General features: G+C 31.8%; 1 protein-coding gene across 1 annotated transcript in view; it reads left to right on the top strand.

Annotated features, from left to right (window-relative positions):
* Nucleotides 1–21,453, top strand: part of LOC126750148 (anaphase-promoting complex subunit 1) — an 83,517-nt gene that overhangs the window by 16,792 nt on the left and 45,272 nt on the right. Inside the window, exons 6-13 of the mRNA XM_050459665.1 lie at nt 215–364; nt 417–703; nt 4,726–4,874; nt 4,971–5,168; nt 13,684–13,870; nt 13,938–14,089; nt 18,450–18,601; nt 18,657–18,929. Coding sequence (XP_050315622.1) covers nt 215–364; nt 417–703; nt 4,726–4,874; nt 4,971–5,168; nt 13,684–13,870; nt 13,938–14,089; nt 18,450–18,601; nt 18,657–18,929 — 1,548 coding nt within the window. The remainder of the gene's footprint in view (nt 1–214; nt 365–416; nt 704–4,725; nt 4,875–4,970; nt 5,169–13,683; nt 13,871–13,937; nt 14,090–18,449; nt 18,602–18,656; nt 18,930–21,453) is intronic.

Consider the following 21,453-nt stretch of genomic DNA (forward strand, 5'->3'; position numbering starts at 1 on the left):
TATACTTATTTTCATTTTTATGTATAAAGCTTAATTGGAGATAAATATACAAGCAGAGTAGAGTTAAATACAAAGTTCACGTATAACAAAGCGCAACTTGACATAAAAATCGACTAGTCCGAGGGTTTTTGCAACAAACCCAACGCTTAATTTTAACTGAATTTAGACATAACTTTTGAGATGCACTGCATAAACTATTTTATTTTATTTATAGGTGTTCCAACTCCCGCTATTTGTTTGGTAGATTCTCATAATATAAGGGTCTTCATAATCAAAGGAGAACAATATGTTATTCCAGTACATTTTCAAATCCGAAAGGTTTGGAATACGAAATTCGGAATTCTAATAGAAAAAAGTGGGGAAAGTAAGTTTTAATTACAGAAAAAAATACATTTTTATGAGTGGACTCGTTTTAGCCCAACTAGATAAATTGACTGAAGAAAAATCCGGTACTCTCTTTTCCCTAAGCTACCCATTAGATGATATATGCCCAGTAGCAGTAAGTCACAATTCGACTTTTACTCGGCTATGTAGTACAAACAATGTAGTTGTGTTTACCAGCAATAGTCCCAGTTTGTGCATGGTTTTTAATACAAATACTAAAGAGCATAGCGTTTATATTATAAGGAAAGTTAGATGCGATGAAAAGGATTATGGAGAAAGCTCTTTTGAGGGGAACAGTATTGCACATAGTTCAAGTAAGGTAAGCTAAGAAATGTTGAAAATCTCTTTGTACTATTGGTAGTTATTTTGAATTTTATAATCTGTCCAGGACATATACTTTAAATTGCGTTCTTCGTATAAATTATTGATTCAAATTTGCTACATTTTCCAAGAGAACAATATTACGCTTAAAAGATGCATTTAAACAATTTATTAATTGGTGGCAATAATAAGAAATGATGTTATTGAGGTGATTGATGGTTGATGGTCCCTTAGACGTTTACGGATAACGGCAAATAGATTTTTTTTTAAATTTGGCATTTATCATTTATCATTTGGCATTCATAGGTTTTAGCTATTGATCTAACGATTAAAAATATTTTTAGCGATGCAGCGTTGCCGCTAATACCAAAAAGTAGTCGCAACTTTGTTATTTTAAATGGAATACCCTGTATATTATTTTATTTTCTGATCCGCTATCGCTTTATGATTGTTTTTGTATAAGGTGTTGATATACCTATTTTTAGTGGTTTTCGAGAAATTAATTATTTTCTTTATTTCTTGATCAAAACATAGCTCCAAATAAATTTTTATTACTACGCCACTGGAACGCGCAGAAAATTGAAATTATGAGCGTAATTTACGGAAGTATTGTACAGGGTGGCCAAATAAGAATGCGAGGTACTGTATCTGGGAAACTATTCATCGTAGAAGCTTGCGATAAAAAAATTTATTACTAAAATGGCCAAGAGAATGACCTGGAAAATATTTTCAAGTTTCCAAAATGGCCGCTAGGGGGCGCAACTGCAATCTTGAATCTAGAAAACTGATGTTTCTGTAAGTTTTGCTGAATTAACCTAACAAAAAAATAGCTGATTATTAAAGTAGAGACTAATCCGAACCTTTTTTATTTGTATAGTTTTGCTGTATCTCTAAAAATAAAGTGGTGGGGGGTGTTCAAAAGTTGGCTTAAAACACACCCTGTATACTAAAAACGCCTTAGCCGATTTATCAAACTTGGGCTAGTTGAAGAGAGCTATTATTAAGCTACGAATATTATTATATTTCATGTTTTTTTAGTTTTACATCTCGCCGCTAGAGAGCTTTTTTCGGCTTTCTGACACAAATGACTAATTTTATCAAAAAACTTAAATGCAATGGTATAAATTTTTTTATACAAAAAAATAGCTTAATGACGCCTAAATATGCTTGCGGAAACCGCATCTTATCATTTCTTTTATAATGTAAGTTGTGGCCCTATAAAGGACCGATTTTAGAAAGAAAGGGTTTTAATGCCCCCGTAAATGCTCGAAATGCTGACCATCACGCTCTATGCATTGCTGAAGCCTCTCATGGGTAGATAGAACTGCAGCTTCAATTTCGGCTCTCGGTATGGTATGTATTGCATTACGAATGCGGTTTTTCATATCTTCTCTAGTCGTAGGCTGAGTCTTAAATACAATGTCCTTTAACCGCCCCCATAAATAGAAATCAAGACAGGTTAAGTCTGGGGATCGCGGAGGCCATGGAAACAGGCTTCCTCTTCCAATCCACCGCTGTTGAAAAATGTTATTAATATGCTCTCGCACATTCCTAGCAAAATGTGCTGGACAACCATCCAACTGCAAAAACAAATTTTGCCGGACTTCCAGTGGCACATCTTCCAGCAACAACGGTAATTGATTTACCAAAAAGTCGAAAAAAACATTGCCATTTAGAGATTGCTCAAAAAAATATGGTCCAATAATGTTGCCTCCAAGTATACCACACCACACATTTAAACTCCAGCGGCCTTGGTGCTGAACTTCACGCAACCAATGCGGATTTTCTGCAGACCAATAATGCATGTTATGCAGGTTGACTCTACCGTCACTATTAAATGTGGCTTCATCGGTCCAAAGAATTTTAAATAAAAAATCTCTGTCCTCGCGTATCATGCCTAATATCCAATGGCAATAGTCCAACCTACGGTCAAAGTCTGCTTCTTCCAATGCCTGATGTAAATTAACATGATATGGGTGCATTCTATAAATATATTTAAAAAAAAGCTGAACTTAAATAAATCCATATATGGCGATGGCTATTAGAATTTACCTATTGTCCTTCAAAATATTTTGAATCGTTGTTCTTGATATGCCTAATTCAAGGGATAATGCTCTTGTGCTAACATGAGGATTTCCTTCAATATATCCCAGTACGCTGTTAATATTGTCCACATTTCTTCTAATTCTTGGCCGTTGAAACCTAGGCCGAAAACTACCATTGGCTTGTAAGTTCGCCACTAATCGGGGAAAAAATCTAATATCGCAAGGACTTCGATTTGGATATCGAGCAGCATAAACTCTTTTTGCTACTGCAGCATTTTGAAGACATTCAAAATAAACCGCAAGCATATCAACAGCTTCATCGTTCGTAAAACGCATTTTGCAAAAACAAAAAATGCTCAAGTAACGTAAAACTTTTGACAACTTACTATTGACAATTCGAGGAATGTTTATAATTTGAGTAGACATTTGTTTTGTTGCATTCCATGGCCTGCTTTCTAATAATTATTTTTTTCGTATTATATCCATAGTGAATATACATATAACATAAAATAGGTCTGATTTTTGATATAAGCATTATTAATACTTACCTTTTAGTGATATTAGGTAATATTTTCAAAAATGGTAAATTTTGTTTTCAAAAGTAGTGAATTTTAAAAAATTTCAAAATAATTAGTATAAAAAAATTAAAATTTAAGGGTATAAAATATTCTTTGGCCTATATTTTAGGTTAGGAACAAGATATCGAGTTGCGGTTTTCGCAAGATTATTTAGACATCATTTAGCTATTTTTCTATGAAAAAAAATCACATCAACGCATTTAAGTTTTTTGAGAAAATTAGTCATTTGTGTCAGAAAGCCGAAAAAAGCCCTCTAGCGGCGAGATGTAAAACTAAAAAAACATGAAATATAATAATATTCGTAGCTTAATAATAGCTCTTTTCAACTAGCCCAAGTTTGATAAAATCGGCTAAGGCGTTTTTAGTATTAAGGGTGTGTTTTAAGCCAACTTTTGAACACCCCCCACCACTTTATTTTTAGAGATACAGCAAAACTATTCAAATAAAAAAGGTTCGGATTAGTCTCTACTTTAATAATCAGCTATTTTTTTGTTAGGTTAATTCAGCAAAATTTACAGAAACATCAGTTTTCTAGATTCAAGATTGCAGTTGCGCCCCCTAGCGGCCATTTTAGAAACTTGAAAATATTTTCCAGGTCATTATAGTTTCCCAGATACAGTACCTCGCATTCTTATTTGGCCACCCTGTACATTAGTCTTCACTATAAAAATTTGTTCTACATTATACATGATTGGTTAAAATTAGTGATTTTACCGCTAGATACATTGTGAAAAATGCATTTTTTAAATGGAATACCTAAAAGTCCTGTATGTCTATGTGTCGCTTGTATGGATGTTCAAGGTGGCCATATCATTCAAAAATATATTATTTCAAGAAAAGAATGGAGAACCGAAAATTTTTCATTCTTAAATTTCAAATTTCCAGCTCCGTCCAAAAAGGAAAAAAATAGTAATAATATAAACAATTATTATAGTTTTTATTTTTTTTTCTGAAAACCGTGCATTGAGCAAAAAACGACTCACAGACAAGGTAGGCTCTAAAAGAAATAAATAATACAAAAATATTGTTTATTACAAGAAAAACCAGTGGCGTACCCTTTTCTTTTAAAAAGACTATTCAGTTCAATACCCGCATGAAGGCCAATGGCGAATATAAAAATTCAAATTGTGTATAGGAAAAACGCTATGGATTTATCGTTTTTTTCTTTCAAATTTACCACCCTGTAGTGTAAAATCTAAGAAGTTAAAATTTAAGCATTTAGTTTTTCTTTAATATAGCTTCTGGTTAATCTTACTTCAAACTATTAAAAGATTTATTTTTCTCAATACCAAAGACTTAAAACATAAAGGTTATAAAATACGAGTTATCAATGTAAAGAATTTCAATACTATTTTCTGGTTTGGTCTATTATTACAATTTGTTTACTTATACGTTAGCTTAAAAGTCGTTTGTCCATGTGGGACAACTTGATGACAAGCGGGCAACTTGCAACTCCGCGTCCGATTACCGCAAAAGGACAAAACCCAGTGGACAAGCAATTAAATCCTTGCAAATCTAGATCTTTTAGTTCTATGGCATCCATAAGGTAAGTCAGTATTTTAAGTATATCATTTTAATTTGTATGACAAATTTTTAATTTTCGTAATTTAAATGTAATTTAAACACATGATTTTTTTTTCAGTCGCTGTCAGTCACCAGCAACTACAGACAGCCCATGGATTTCGCGCTCACTGAAGAAAGATACTTTAGGAAAAAATATTGCATCAGAAAAAGCAAGCATGGCAAATTCATTTTTTAATTGTTCTAAAACGATGTCTCATCTGATGACTAACCCGAAAATTTGTTTGGAGTATGTCTGGACTGATACGTCTTCTGTGCAGTAAGTGCCTAGTGTTTTATTAATTTTAAGTCGTTGAACATGCCCAACACTTTTCTACCATTGCAATATCCCCTAGGTATTTTAAGTTCAAGTTTATGCCAACCAGGACAATAAGCGACAATTTTGGAAAAATAAACAGCATTTAATCCTAAACTTCTTAACTATAGTAATAATACAGTAACTTAAACATAAATAGATCAGCCTTTGGATAATTTATTTATAATAAAGATTCGATTATAGATATAGATTTACGAAAAAAATTGATTCTTCATACAAACTCCTGCTTGTGCTTAAACTACTGAAAAGTACCTTATTTTATCAGATTTATATACCGGGCGATTAGAATTTAAAAATATACAGTGTGACCTATTTGTTTTCGGGTCACCCTGATAAAAAGTTTATTTTTGGTGCGATTTTGCTCGGGTTTTTTTTAAATGTTAGGTCAAGAAAAACTGCATCATTATAACAAAAAAAAAATCTGCCATGCAAATTCCAAGGTCTACTAATGTCAGTTTTTAAGGGCCAACTTTTAAGAAACCATGCTAAGCATTTTTTTAGCAAAAAATTGTGCACACCACTGGATTCGGCATCCCCCAAAACGGCCTTATAAGTAATAACAATTTTATAACAAAAAATAAAAGGGGAAATTATGCATTTATTTACATTTAAAAATGTGTAGATAGCCATGAAAAAAACAAATTGAACAAAGATAATACAAGTAAACAACAATTCCAAACTAAATACAAATAAAAACAAACAATAAACTAACAAAAATAAATACAAATAAAATAAAAACACCAAACAAAAAAATTAAAAATTAACTGCTTCTAAATTTTTGAAATTTCTACTAATCCACCATTGTTTTCTATGTATTTTACATTCCTTTTGCCTACATTTAAAATAACTTTACGGACTTGCTCTGGAGTAATTTCTGAACAAACCTGGATTATTCTGACTTATAGATCTTCTAAATTTTGAGGTCTTGATTTGTACACTTTTTCTTTAAGTAAGCCCCAGAGAACAAAATCGAGTGGCGTTAAGTCAGGGGATCTCGGTGGCCACTCAACAAAAGGACTGTTTCGTCCTATCCAACAGTTTTCAAAATGTTGATTTAACCAGTCTCTTACTAAACGAGCATTATGGACAGGACAACCATCTAATTGAAACTTCAAATTAAGGTGATATCTTAAGGGTAAATCTTCTTATGCGTTCGAAAATTCATTCTCAAGAAAATTCAAAAATTCAAAGAAAAAAGGGCCAATAATTTTGTCGCTTAGTATTCCACACCAAACGTTAATTTTTTGCGAATACTGTCTCCTTGCATTTATTATACATTCTGGATTCTGCACGGACCAGTGGCGGCAATTTTGACTGGAGACTACGCCATTTGTGGTAAAGGTGGCTTCATCGCTAGAAAGGATTTCATCTAGAAAGTTTCTGTTGTTTAAATATTCTCCCTGAAGCCAATAGCAAAACTCTAATCTTCTTGCCTGGTCACAGGTGTGCAAAAATTTTTGCTTAAATGCTTTTATGTTATTTTTTTGCAAATATCTTCTTATACTTTCTCTGGGGATGTTAAGGACCAAACTAGCCGTTCTGACACTACTTTGAGGATTGCCGTTAAAATATTCCAAAATGTAATTTTCATTTCTTCTGAGCCCACGCATAATGGACGGCGAATTTATTGACGTGGCCGACGTCTATTTTTAAGTAGATTTTTCGAAACAGATCCTGCTTCATTGAAAATTTTATTAACACGTTGCACAGTACTTAGACTTACTGGTCTATCAGATGCCTAATATTAAATTCTCTGGCAGCTTCTCTCATCGAACGCGTGTTACCACCAACAAGACGAACAATTTCAATTTTTTCTCTTAAATTTAAATTTTCCATGATTACTAATACTATCTAAACACATTCTATTACCACTTTTGACAGTTAGATGTCAAATGTGACAATTCAATATTTCAATAATTTTTAGAGACAATTTAGAAGGAAAGCGCATTTCTTTTTTTATCATAAAATTGTTATTATTTAATATTTTTTGGTAAAATTTGGTATAAGGCCGTTTTGGGAGATGCCGAATTCAGTGGTGTGCACAATTTTTTGCTAAAAAATGCCTAGCATGGTTTCTTAAAATTTGGCCCTTAAAAACTCACATTAGTAGGCCTTGGAATTTGTATGGCAGAATTTTTTTATAATGATGCAGTTTTTCTGGACCTAACATTTAAAAAAAACCGGAGCAAAATCGCACCAAAAATAAACTTTTTATCAGGGTTACCCCGAAAACAAATGGGTCACACTGTATATAAAAGTTAACAACAAAGTACCTTCATGTGTGATGATTCTATGAAAAGTAATTGAGATAAAGATTTTAAAAGTACATATTTTGGTAAAAACGTTTTGACCGCCTAAATACATATTTACGTTAAGAAATATTTAGAAAAGAACAATTTTCGTTTGCAAGAGTTTAAAGCTTAATAGTTTTAAACTTATACAAAAAAATACAATATCTAATTAAGGACAAAACGCAAATAAACAAACCAAACGCGGATCAACGTGTCATATTTTGCCAACAGAATCGAAAGGCAGTACACTTGAAATTTATTTAGTCAGTTGAGCGCTCGAATATGATTGAAAACTGCCCAAACACTTTTAAAAAATGCTGCAATTGCACACCAGCAAATTCTAAATTCAACTAAGTTTAAATGCTGGTCATAAGTTATCTTATTAGAACATTAAGAGGCTAGAATCAGTAAACAACAACTTTGTTTAAGTTCAACATGTGCTCAGGGGCAAGGAATTTTGTTTACAGACATATTTAGTAATTTTCTGTTGTTTGCACACATTTTCAAAAGAGGAAATTCATCTGTGCTGCCCTTTGAAATAAAAGTAAAAAGTAGAAATAGATTACCTATTCTAAGAGCAAGTATAACATTTTCAAATTAAAAGAAAGAAAAAAACCGTTTGTAAAAAATTTGGATTGTCAACACCGCAAGAAAAAACTCAATGATGCGCGAAACGTCATCTTGTCAGAAGGCTTTGTGTTTACAATCGGTATTCGTTGAAAAACGAAATGGGTCTCATTTGAGTATTTTTGTGAACTGTTACGATAGTAAAAACTTGTGTCATTTGTGCCGCACCATGAGAAAAGGCGATTTAAGTCGATGTTTTTACAAGTAAATACCGATAGTGTCATAACATCATATCAAGGGACAACCGTCGTCATAAACGTAGAATAATAAAAACTTATTAAGAAATCTATAATAAATATATAATATTCAATTTCCATAAGAATGCTTTTTATTAGATAAGTACTTTTACCCTATTAAAGTACGTTAGTGAAAAATATATATCGAAATCTACCTACTTTGCAAAAAACCCGACCATTTTTCGTTAGTTTTGACAAAAGCCGCTAAACTGCAGAATTACCAAAAAAACGCATAGGAGTTCATAAACGGTAATATTTTTTATAATTTAAAGCATAATTTATTAATAATAAATATTTATCATGTAAATATTTTTAGACGACGTCAATGGTAAAGATTACTTGTGTCGGTGGAATCAACAATGCGCTCCAGCGGCGTTGCGATGCCTTGTTGTTGATTTACATTCATTTAACTTTGAATGTTTACTTCTTTATAGAGTATCTTATCATATTTTATCAAAAAAGCGTCATATTTTATTGAAGAGAAATAATATTGTTTTGCTCCGGTCAAAATAAGTGACAACTTTTTATGATATTATAAAGTGTGTTTTTTTGGGATAAATATTTATGATGTGAATATTTTTTGTCGACGTCAATGGCTAAGATTCCTGGTGTGGGTAGCATGAACAATACGATCGAGCGGCGTTACGATGTTGTTGCCCTATTTTCTAATATACGTTATCTACATTCATTTAATTTTGAATATTGACTTCTTCATAGATATCTTATAAAGTATAGAATATTTTATTTAAAAAATGCTTCATATTTCATTAAAGGGAAACAGTAGTATTGTTTTGTGTCTGTAAAAAATTTTGATATTATGATGTATTTTTTTGCAATTTCTACTTAAGCATTTGGCATCATTGCATCAGAGATGTCAGCAAATAAACTGCCCATAATTCCACGACAATACTAATTCTAGCCTTTCAATGTTCTAAGGTTTTCTTCCTTAGAATGTTCTATCCAAAACGTTTGGATACAAACTTTTATTATATTTTTTTATAATGTACATTTTCTATCATATTTGTAATGGATATTGCTGAGGTACTTAACATATTAGAAACAGAAATTGATCTGAACGCTCAGAAAATCTTATTGAGGTAGATGAATTTAAGATTGCGAAGATTTCAACCAGCAGTAAAGTTCTGGAAATATTTCATTTCAATATTTATACAGTGTGTACCACTTAAGGGTTAGATAAATATTAAATTTAATAAATTTCTTAAAAATTAATTAAATTAAATTTCTTGAATTATTTTTTTATTTTTTTTCTTAATTCTTTAAATTTCTTTATTAGTGTATTTCATTTTATATAGTTTCTAAAGCATTTTAATGAAATATTGAATTTTTACAAATCTGTGATGTCCAAAATACTGACGTTTTAATACTTGGTGAAACAAGAATTAATTTTTTATCAGAGACATTTGCTATTCCTGGCTTTAGTTCCTATTTTAATAACACCACCTTGTTTTGTAATTTTTTTTTTAATAATAGTAATATTAACTGCTATGTTAAACATATAGTGACACCAATTTCAAAAGTGACTTTAACTTAAATTTGATTAAAACTGGAGATTTGTCTTTTTTTATAGTGGCTTTTATAGTAAGGTAAATTTTCTTGAGGACAGGCTAAATGTATGACACGATTGACATAGTTGGATGAATGTCAACAGCAGTAGCCATTGGGTATATTTACGAGCTGTTTTAGTTTGTTCTATAAGTTGTTATTTTTTTTTTTTTAATATTATAATGTTGGTGTAGGTATGTACATCTTAACACTATCCTTTAGTATACATATTCGGGTTTGAAATACATACATTCTTCTCCTTTTTTTTAATTATAATTTTTAAAATTTGATGTATACATAAGAAATTAAGACTGTACTAAAGTATTTGCTTATTTAATTGTAAACTGTAACGTGTAATTTCCAGCCCCGAAGCTGGTCTAAATAAAGTCCGAAACGTCGGCAATTCTTCTGCAATAAAATCAGTTATATTTGAAGTCCGAACCCTGCGACACTTTCTTTCCGGAATGTAGATATTATGACTTACCTGCTTCAAATACTTATTTCACCTTTCTTTCGCTTCTAGGCTTTAATTCATGCATTAATATATTTTCCATTGTCACAGCTGATACCAGGTCCTGCATAGACCATATGTATGTTAAAGATTCAACGTAATGTCAACTTAAAACCCAATTTCTAATTTCAGCAGTAATGAATAATAACAAAATTGACCACAACCGAATCCTTTTTCAATTTTACAGTAAAAATCTTAACAATCTAATAGATAATGTGAATAAAACATTCAAAATTTGACCACAAAAAATTAGACTTCATAAGTAAAGAATTTTGGATTCCTGTTAGAGAAAAAGAACCACGAGAGCATTGAATTTATTTTACAAAATTTTTAGTGCCGTATATGAGAACTGTAAAATATCTATAAAAATTAAAATAATTAAAAATATAGAAAATAAGTCACTTGTGTATGTAAGAATAATAAAAAAAGAAAAATCTAAATACTACAGCGAAATTGCCAATGACAATAAGAATGATATTAAAATGATTTATAAGCTTCAAGTAAACTAAAATCTGATGGTAACATTATCAGTATTTTAGAATAACAATAATAACCTAAAGTTTAAAATATATTGTTTAAAATAATATGAAGCAAATAGAAAACTATTGCAACTATTACTTTATAAATGTAAGACAAAAAATTGTCAATATAATACATCTAAGGACAGTTAGCGAAAATGAACTTACCTTACATATAGCATCTTTTGAAAATAATAGCTTCCCTGCTCATATCTAATACTTCCTCTTGTGCATATTATAAATCAAATCTTTATTCAAAATACAGTTAAAGTTGTTTGAGAAATATCTCAAAGAGAGATCTTCGGGTTGTTCGGTTAAATAATTAATTTCAAATAAAAACCAATATGGTTTTCAAATGGTTGAATGTAGCAATGCTATATTTAACCTTAATGACTGTGTTAAGTCTCACTTGGCAGAAGTAAAAAGTGCTTCAGCATCTTGCATTGGTAAGGCCTTCTACACTGTGGCTCGTAAACAGATTCTGGAAGTACCTGAACTCGATGGAGTCAGAGATGCTGTGCTGAGGGTCTTTCAGAGCTAGCTGGAAATAGAATACATCAAATTAGATGAAAAGACTGTGTGAATGTTTATCCGAGAGTCAAAGAATCCACTTGAACATCCCACTTAGGTACCGTTCTGGATCCACTTCTTTCTATTGTATATTGTTAAATTCACTTTTCACGAAAAAAAATACGAGCCATAGTCTCATCCTAAGTCGGCGACTCTGTTTAGGTACATCATAAAGTACTACGCAGAATATAACAATAGATTCAAAAACATTTAGAACATATAAAATAAGTCATTAAATTCTAAACTGCTAAGAGGTAAATTTGCATTAGCAAAGATAAATTCAACAACAATTAAAAATGAATATACAAGTGTCACATGTGCCAGTAAAAACATGGGGAAAACCAAAAAAAATTGAAAAAAAGTACAATCAAAACGAAGAGCTATAAAGACTCAATGTAAAATTCATCCAGACTGTAATGGGGTTTGTCACTCAGCAATCTTGTTAATATGCCCAGTGATGGTATGTAATTCTTTTATGTCATGGGGGAGGTGGTTATAGATCCTAAGCCCTTCAAAGATTATAGACTTTTTGTTTAAACTGAGTATAGGAATGGGTAGATACAAGTGCAAATTGGTCTGAAGTCGTGTTTAATATCTTGGAAATTAAACAGTAATGTTATTACGATTTTTGTAAATAAGATATGATGTTGCCAACATACAGTTGCGTGCAAAAAGATCTATATATATATATTTAAAGTTCGAAATTTAATTTGACCGGATATTTATGAGTAGCCGGAAAATTGGTTTTGTTATAAAATGATTATAAATATAGTTTATTGTAATTTTTCGATTGTTCTATTTTTAAGTTAATAAAGGTACTTTACGATTATAAGAGCAAATTTTTAATTTGAATTTTTTTGTATCATAATATCATATTTTTTTAATCATAAATTTATCTTTGGCCGGATCTTTTTGCACGCAACTGTATGTAAGCAAGTGTTGTGAGAATGTTTTGCAGTTTAAGAAAATAACAAAAAAATAATATAAGCTACACTTACAAAGGTTTAAAATTGGTATTTTTTTCTGTGTCTGTTTTCCTTTTGTTTTTTGCTCAGAACTATTTCCTTTTAGTATTCCCTGATGATGAACACCACTATGTCCGAAACATGTCGGATATTTTAAAAAACTGAATATTTAATAAATGAGTGGAGGAAGACTGCAGGATTTTCATTTTACCTTAATCTACGACTCCACTGCAAGTATGAACTATTTCTTCACAATAAAATGAATTTACATACATCTTTAAATTACATAGCAAACTGTCAGAACAAAAGCAGAGTGGCGCTTGACATCAAAGACCGGTCAAAAACCGGTAGGATCATAAAAAATTAACATTAAATGTAGATAAAGCCAAGTACATTGCATTTTCCTAAACAGATGCCAACAGACCAAAATACGATTCCCTGCAATTACCAGTGTCAGGGCTTCAAGTCAGAAGTATTCATAAAGTCGATACTATCAAATATCAAAGTTGGCAAAAACCTAAAATAGGCCGATTACTTAATGTTCGAATATTGTAATTCTATAATTTGTTTTTCTTTTTTTATAAAAACAAGAATTTACAATTATTATAATATATCTTACTAGATAATTGTCGAATCAAAACTTAGTTCTTCTTTCCTATAAAAAGGATGGCAATCAAAGATTTTTGATAGATGTGGGCCTTAAAGTCTATAATTTACAACCCATAAACATTAATGAACTACAAAATATTTATACAATGGTTTAAAACTACAAAATGTTCAAAAGCCATAGTTATATTCGCTAAGACAGCTATAGTTATATTGCTAGACAGTTTATTGTTCTTTTAGTTATTTCTGAATGCATCTGAAATTATTGTTAGGTAGGTTTATGCGTATTTAGGTATCATTTGTGATTATTTCGCTTGACTTTTATTTTTTTATTTCGTACTTATTTTTGTTAAAATATATAATAATTTTATTATTTTTAATTTAGACCTTATTTTAACCTGTTGGATTTTTTCTTTTTATTTCCTCTTACACATACAGGTTCTATACAACGTAGGTGTAATTATATAGTATCATTTTTAAGGCATAAATATCGTATTGTTAAAATTATTTCTGTTCTAATACTAGAATACTTGAATAAAAAAACTTGAATTTTACAACATACAAATTTTAGAGATACCGTGACTGGTTGTCCGGCGACGTCAGTTTTTTTATCAGAAGATCTAATCGGACAGTGGTATCTTTGCTATGTTTTACCATCAAAGTTTCAGCTGTCAGTTGTTAAAGTGGACTTTTCGGGACCTTCTATTGCATTTGGAATGTTGAATAGTATTAGTGCAAAGGACGCCATTAATATACCCGTAAGTAAACAATAATTTGTGGGATGAGCCCCTTTTTATTACTTTCATCATTATTTTTTTATTTCAGCACTTGCATATGATGGCCATTCTAGAACATAGTGGAAATGTTACTCTTTATTCTGGGTTGACTATGGTAGGTAAACTTCACATTGGAGGCACCTTGTTACAACATACTCCTTCTCCCTATGTTAGGAGGCATATTCCTTCACCCTTTCCAAGGTAAGATTGTTGTACCATAATTATATAGATTATTGAAAACATATAAAATTTAAATCTACAGTATTATGAATGCTATTATAACTTCTTGTTGTTTAATAGAATAATAAATAATAAGCACAATAACATTAATAATAGCTACTCAGAAAGTGATATTTTATAACCTTTTTAGTAGCGAAACACTGTTAACAATATTTTAGAAATAACAGTGAGCTGTTGGGGTCTGATTTCATTTTAAATAATTTATTACAAATACTATAACAAACTGATCAAATTAAGAATGTATATTAATTTCGTGTAGCTAATACAGTGCATTCACGATAAGAAACAAATTCATTTAAAGCTCAGTTTTTTTTTAAATTCTTTTATTTTGCAGACACTTGGATTAGCATTGTCACGTGCGCGTTTTTTTAACCAAAATTTTCTATACAGTGTACCTCAAGTAGAAACTATGGCGTCAACATTAATTTTTTTAAATTAAACAATTTGTATATCATTACATTTTGCAATTCTACGAATTGCTCAAATTGACTAATGAAACATGAGACTGTAGCGTTTTATTTTTCTGTTTCTTATGTTCACTAACGCTCCATTGATATTTTATTAATTTCAATAATTATATTAATAATTTCAGTCAACTTCTTTTATCGATATTTCTTTAAATTCACACTGTCAATGACACATTACTACTGTAACGCATCACTCTCCTGGTTTAATTATTCATGCTTTCTGTTGACGGTCCGTCACTCTTTTGATTAGTCTTAATTAATGTTTTCTCTGATTGGCTGACATGGACAGCTCAGGCGAGAGGTGGGGTCGTTAATTATTTAGTCGGTACTGCATCTATTTTTCGAGGACTTGTTCCCGTGTCGCAGGTAGAAGCGCACATAAAAGGCCAGTTTTTTATTTCCGAAATTTGTGAAGCAGGAAGTGGCCAATATGGTTTATAATTTATAGTCCTTAATCTTGTTCCTTTAGGGAACTGTTTATTTCATAATTCTGGTGCAGGATGCCCAAGATTTTGATGGATAGATAATGAAACTTAGCAAGGTTAGTGTGTCACATTTTGAACGCCATTCATTTTTATCGACAGTGAATACAATGGCAACCTTTGTTTTAAGGTTTTACTTTTCCGTTTTCCTCTTTATTCTTCTTCAATTGTTGATGGCTGCAGGATTTTGATTTCCCCGGGAAATTGCTGAAAGCGGTGGAGTTGGAGCCAGAACTAGAGCTAGTATTAGATATTCCCAGTCCGGATAGCTAAGCTACAAATGGCATACATGCACAGCCTCGGTTTTGAAGGCTAGCCGTTCATTTTTTGGAGGAATACACAGGCCAGTTTATTCCATTTATTTAAATACTAATAACCATAGATTTGTCTCACTTATTTACAATTTTATTAATATACTTTTAATTCCAATTTATTGCTACAAATATTTAATCAATATCATAATTTAATATGTCAGTTTCTTATCTATAATTTTAGTTATTTTTTGTTCAGTATTTTTCAGTACCTTTTTTGGTGGTTAAGTAGATATAGCTCGGTTAAGGCTGATATGCCTTAGGTAAAAAGGTTCATGAACTTTCCCCTGCGTAATACAAATATTTACTAAAAACTTTAATAATTGCAATTTATTTTTCAAGTGCTGAAATCTACCTAGTAGTCAAATCATAATTTAAATGTTACTTTTGTCAAACTTATTTTAACCACATCAACATTATTCATATTTTAATTCATAATAAATTATTAACATTTAACAAATTAGAACATGAGGTGTATACTTATCTTTGATGTAAATATAATTTGGTTGTATTGTTGAGGTATTTTTTTTGCCTCTTTAAATCTACTTTATCCAGGGTCATTTAATTGATAATTGAAACCTATATACCAAGTCTTTTTCTTAGTTTTCTTACATTTATAAAAAAACTAAGTGGCGCCCTCTTATTTAATAGTTATAATCAAGTTTAGATTTTTTAATAGCCAGTCATAAGTGAACCTTCGAACAATCCCAAGCCTCCAATAATTCTGAGCTACCGTCCGCAAACTCTTGGCAAAATAGTAACATTGTAAAGTTAACGCCACAAGACTTCTCAAATAGACTAATGAAACATAGGACATTAAAAAATAAAAATTTATACAATAAAATGTGCAACTGATGTGTAATTTGTTGTCTATTTACTTCAACGCATTTTTGAAGTCGGTTAATAGCTTCCAGTTGCCCATTTTCAATCACTTGCGGAGAGATTAGTATAATTTTTTGCCGAATTCTTTGCTTTAATACATCAACATTATTCGGTCGATTCACATAAACTTTTGACGTCAAATAGCTCCATAAGAAAAAAATGTCGTGGGGTTATGTCCGGTGACCTTGATGGCCACTCAATCAGTCCTCTTCGTCCAATCCATCTGTTAGCAAGAGTTACAGCACGAAATTGTCACAATCAAAATCAAAACTTTTATTATCTAAAAAAAATAGACACAAAGTGTATGAATTTCTTTTTTGAGCCATATATCATTACTGGAAGCACGCACTGATCAATCACTATTTCTACCATTTGAATTTTAGCTCTGCCAATCTTCAAGCCACAGCGATGAACAAAGTTTTAAATTCATTAAATTTTATTTTAATTTGTTATTTTAGTGAGCCAGCTTAGATGCTTTGAGTTTTAAGGGTTTAGTTGGATGCGAGATGAAGTAAAATCTAAGCCGTTTAATTTTTTTTCTTTTTATTGCCAACGTTTTCGTCTATATTAGGCCTTCTTCAGGCCGAACAGAAAAAAATCAAAGCTTTTCATTTGACAGTAGAAAAGTGGTGTATCTTTTGATGATTCCATTAAGTGTCTAGTTTTTGAGGATATATACCAAAGTACTACGTCGTAAATGCATTTATAAATATCAATCGGCGGATGCAAACGGAAGATTTTTATCTTACGTCTTACCATTTTGTGTCGCTCCTTTTTTAAACTAAGATGGACTTTTGCTCTTACCACATGATGGTCACTGCCAGTTGTAAATTTATTTAGTACTGATACCTTCCTGATTACTATAAAGTCGATCTAATTATTTGTCAGATCGTGTGGGTTTTTTTAAAGTTCACCTCCGTTCATATATGTAGCAGAGATCTTAGAACTTTCTCAAATCAACCAACCAAATCATCCAGAGGAGGTCTCAAAAACAGCAGTTTTTAGATCCACTTTAGTATTAAAGTCACCACACGAGATTGTGAAATCCTCCCCCGTTGGGTGACATAAAAGGGATCTATTTCCTTATTGGTGTGTTTGTACTAGTTAGTGCATATACTTGGATGATTTTGAGACTATATAATGTATTTAATCTAATAATTTTATGAATGACTCTAGTAAATATTTTCTTAAATGGCTAGGATAAGAAATCGAGTAAGGGCTATGAAACCGTCTTCCTCTATTGTATAGTAAAAGGTACGGCTTTGGCTTTAACTTTAATAACTATTGTCCGTTTCTTCTAACTTCACAGACACCGACGATATAAAAATATTTCAGCCAAATGTTATTTAGAAAGCAATGATCGCGCATTGTAAGTTCCAATGTGCAGCATCCAGTAATTGGATACCTTTTTTGATGTTGCCAATTATGTCCCCGTCCAGAATCCGTGGAACAGACTGATTTGCTATCAATGAGAAATTTGCTATTTGCACCTGGGGAGGCGCCCTATTATTTTTTGTTACATTGAGAGAAAATTTCAAGTCAGTATCCATGTATACACCAAGATTCTTACTCATGTTTTGAAATAAAATTGTTTTATTATTGACGTACAAAAAAAATGCTATTAAGAAGGTTTGGTATTAATGTCTTTAATCAATAACATAGCATAACATACTTTTTCGGATTTAGCCGTAAACAATGCCTTATGGATTGGTCATACATCAACATTTTAAGTCGTCACTTAAACAATCGTTAGCATATTTAAGATCAGAGGGATCAAAGGAGAAAATTAACTGCGTATCGTCAGCCTACAGATGATTATAAATAAAATGATGATGATTATAAATGAAAAAAAAAACCAAAGGGAACTCAAAATACTTCCTTGCGGTATACCGGTTGAGTCTTTTTCAATCCTCTGTTTCAACACCTTTTGTTTTCTACTAGTTACAAAGTATTTCATGAGATCCACTGCTTTATTAGAAAATCCTTTTATTAGAATGCTTTGCTGTAATCCAACATAACCAGCACTGTGGACATGTTTTCATCCAAAGATCCGAAAATTTTAGTGATAACATCACAAAGTGCAGTTCAACAACTATGGTTGTCCGATGAAATTCCGATACTTTATAATATAGGCACAAAATTTAAATCATTAATAAAAGAAAATATAATTTTTTCTCAGGCGAAGTAGTTTGCTACCACTTTCAAAACAATCTGAACCCAGATTTGACGAGCACCTATTTTCGCCAGTGTTGCCAGCTACTGAGCAAAAACGAGTAATTTTACCGTCAGTTAATCGAAGCCATGGATCTGCGCGATACAATTATCACAGTAGTAAGTAGTATTTGCGTCTTGTGAATTTTATTGTAAAAGAAAATATATTTTTCAGAAATAACCCAAAAATCAGTTCTTATAGGTTTAATGGACTCTCTTGAAAACCGTTTAACTCTTAAATATTCGGACGGTACATTTTATCGAATAACGTTGCCTCTTATTACGCATTCTTCTTTGGTAAAGCATTGCCTAATAGCTCTTAGGCAATGTCTTCCAAAAGATGCCGCCATAGTGCTAGCTTGTAGGTGGTACTCGACTAGAAATGTTCCCGGTACCGAAGATATTGATAACCGACAAGAATGGGAAATGTTTACTGGACTGTTATTTGGTAAGTTGTTTATTTATATTTTACGCAAATCTATAAAAGTAAAATAAATGACACAACAGCTTCGCATATTCCCTTATCCGTTTGTTCTGGCATAAATGCGACTATGTATTTTAATAAACAAGCCTAATCCACAGGAAGTAAGAAATTTTTTTTTGTATTTCAAGACCAAAAACTTACTATATAGCTGTTAAAAAATAAAAATTCACATTTTAGGGCAGAAATAGCTGAAAACATGTATTATTGTAGAAATGATAAGAGCTAAAAAACATAATTTTCATAAATATTAAAATAAATAAATCCGTCTTTTTTAGTCGTAGGAATAGTGCGGGAACAATGTCCAGCGGGTAGGCGTATAAGTCCCTTTTCGCTAACCCTTGAAACCCCATCATACCGCTAGCCACTTTCCCTAGTTACCCCAATAAAGCAGGAAGGGAGAATCATGGTTTCTCACCTGATCCTAGCCTATCCATCGTATTTTTCTATAAAATAATATACCGTTTCTTCCTTTAAGTCACAACCCAGGGCATAGCGGGCTTGGAATCCCGCCTCAGATATGCAGTTGTCGGTTACGTCTGCAGTGACCTGTTAGAGACTATGGTCAGATCTGCTATAATCTTTTTGTGCCGGGTAGTAGCCACGCTATCCTAGCTTTAGTTGGATTTGATAGCAGTTCTTTGGCCTGTCGACAACCGCTGGTTCTACTCCAACTTTCTATAGTCTTTTCCAAGTCCAAGATATGGGAAATGTATCTCTTACTTAGTCTAAGGTAGGGCTCTTGGACTCTCTCACTCTTGGAACAGTTTGGTCCTGGGTGCATGGATGACCTTTAAGGCAGTAAATCTATCGGAGTGAATGATTATTTGCCTTTCCGAACCCTCTTTAACTTTTTTCCTTGTAGCCACCAGTGTTGCTACTCCAGATCGTAATAGTCCTATGTGAGCGATTCTTGAGCCGTCTGTGTACCATATTTCAAATCCTTTTGAGATCGAAACTTTATGTCAGGCCATTCTTTTCTGATTGATATGTCGACCTTCAAGGAACCTTATAGCCATGCAGTATCCTCTGGCTTTGCATTGAGAGGTAGTAGAATTGGCATTTTCTTCTCCACCAGTTTGTTGCCAGGATGTCTGCTTTGCTACCTCCTGTTAATACTGCCATATGGCGCTATCCTTGATCTCTACATTTACAGTGCTGCCTCCTCTGAATCCACAGTGGGAATTGCCTTTGCAGTCTAGCCAGTTTTAAGCATTTGAGGCCTTTTTGTGTTGCCATCCACCAGATTAACGAGCTGATGTTGCGCTTTATACCCTCAGAACATTGAAAGACTAGAATAAGTATTAATAGTTATAAATAAATAAGTATAATAATTATAAAATATTTTATTTCCATAAAAATGATTTTTATTGGATAAGTACCTTTACTCTAATGAAGTACGTTGAAAAAACGCATAGAGTTCATAAACAATAATATTGTTTATAATTTAAAGCATAATCTATTAATAATAAATATTTGCCATGTTACTATCCTAAAGATTAGTTGTGTCGATGGAATCAATAATGCGATCGAGCGGCGTTGCGATGTTGTTATCATATTTTATGAAAAAAAATGTCCCATATTTTATTAAAGTGGAATATAGTATTGTTTTATGCCTGTCAAAATAAGTGACAAATTTTTATGATGTTATAAATTGTTTTTTTTTGCCATTTCTACATAAGCATTTGACATCATTGCATCAGAGATGTTGGAAGCAAATAAACTGCCTATAGTTCCAAGGCAATGCTAATTCTAGCCTTTCAATGTTCTAAACACGAACTTAATAAATATACCTGGACTGCTAATGCATATGGCCACGATACCCAAAAATGACCACTGCCTGGTGGCCGCCATTTTTATAGTGGTTGTGTCATTTTGTGTAATTTTGATGCCATTCTGAACATTTTCAGTATTGCCAACAAAAAATATATTAAATAACGGTAATGAAGTTGACGACGCTGACGTTTGACGTGTGAGTATAGCGGATTGCCTTGTTTTTGGCGATTTGTAAACGATGCTTTGGTGTATCGTCTGCAACAGGCGATATAGCTTCCTCCTTCTTTAATACGTGGACATACTATGAAGGGCACAACTGGCGAAGTTTAACCTTCTGGTCATTCCTCCACTTAACCAATCGCGCCGAACAAAAATAAAATAAAAATTAAAACAAAACTAAAACAAAGATAGATATTGTGACTTACAACCAATCAATGAAAGATAAACGTAAATAAAATATTTTAATTACTGAAGTTCTAACAAATTTTCTATGAAATAATATAAAATTATAAACGTAATTATTTTCCCATTTGAGCCAACCCAATGTCTTAATACTAGCGGAAACATGATAAAATTTTCTCAATTTATATATAAATCTGCAACAAATGTTTTGGAAATATTGAATTCTCTTTTTTGTTACAACACGCAACAATGGGATAGTATACTATAAAAAAATAAGAATATATTGACATGATTAGTGATTCACATAATTTTT

This window comes from Anthonomus grandis, chromosome 2, assembly GCF_022605725.1.
Source record: "Anthonomus grandis grandis chromosome 2, icAntGran1.3, whole genome shotgun sequence".
NCBI lineage: Eukaryota > Metazoa > Arthropoda > Insecta > Coleoptera > Curculionidae > Anthonomus > Anthonomus grandis.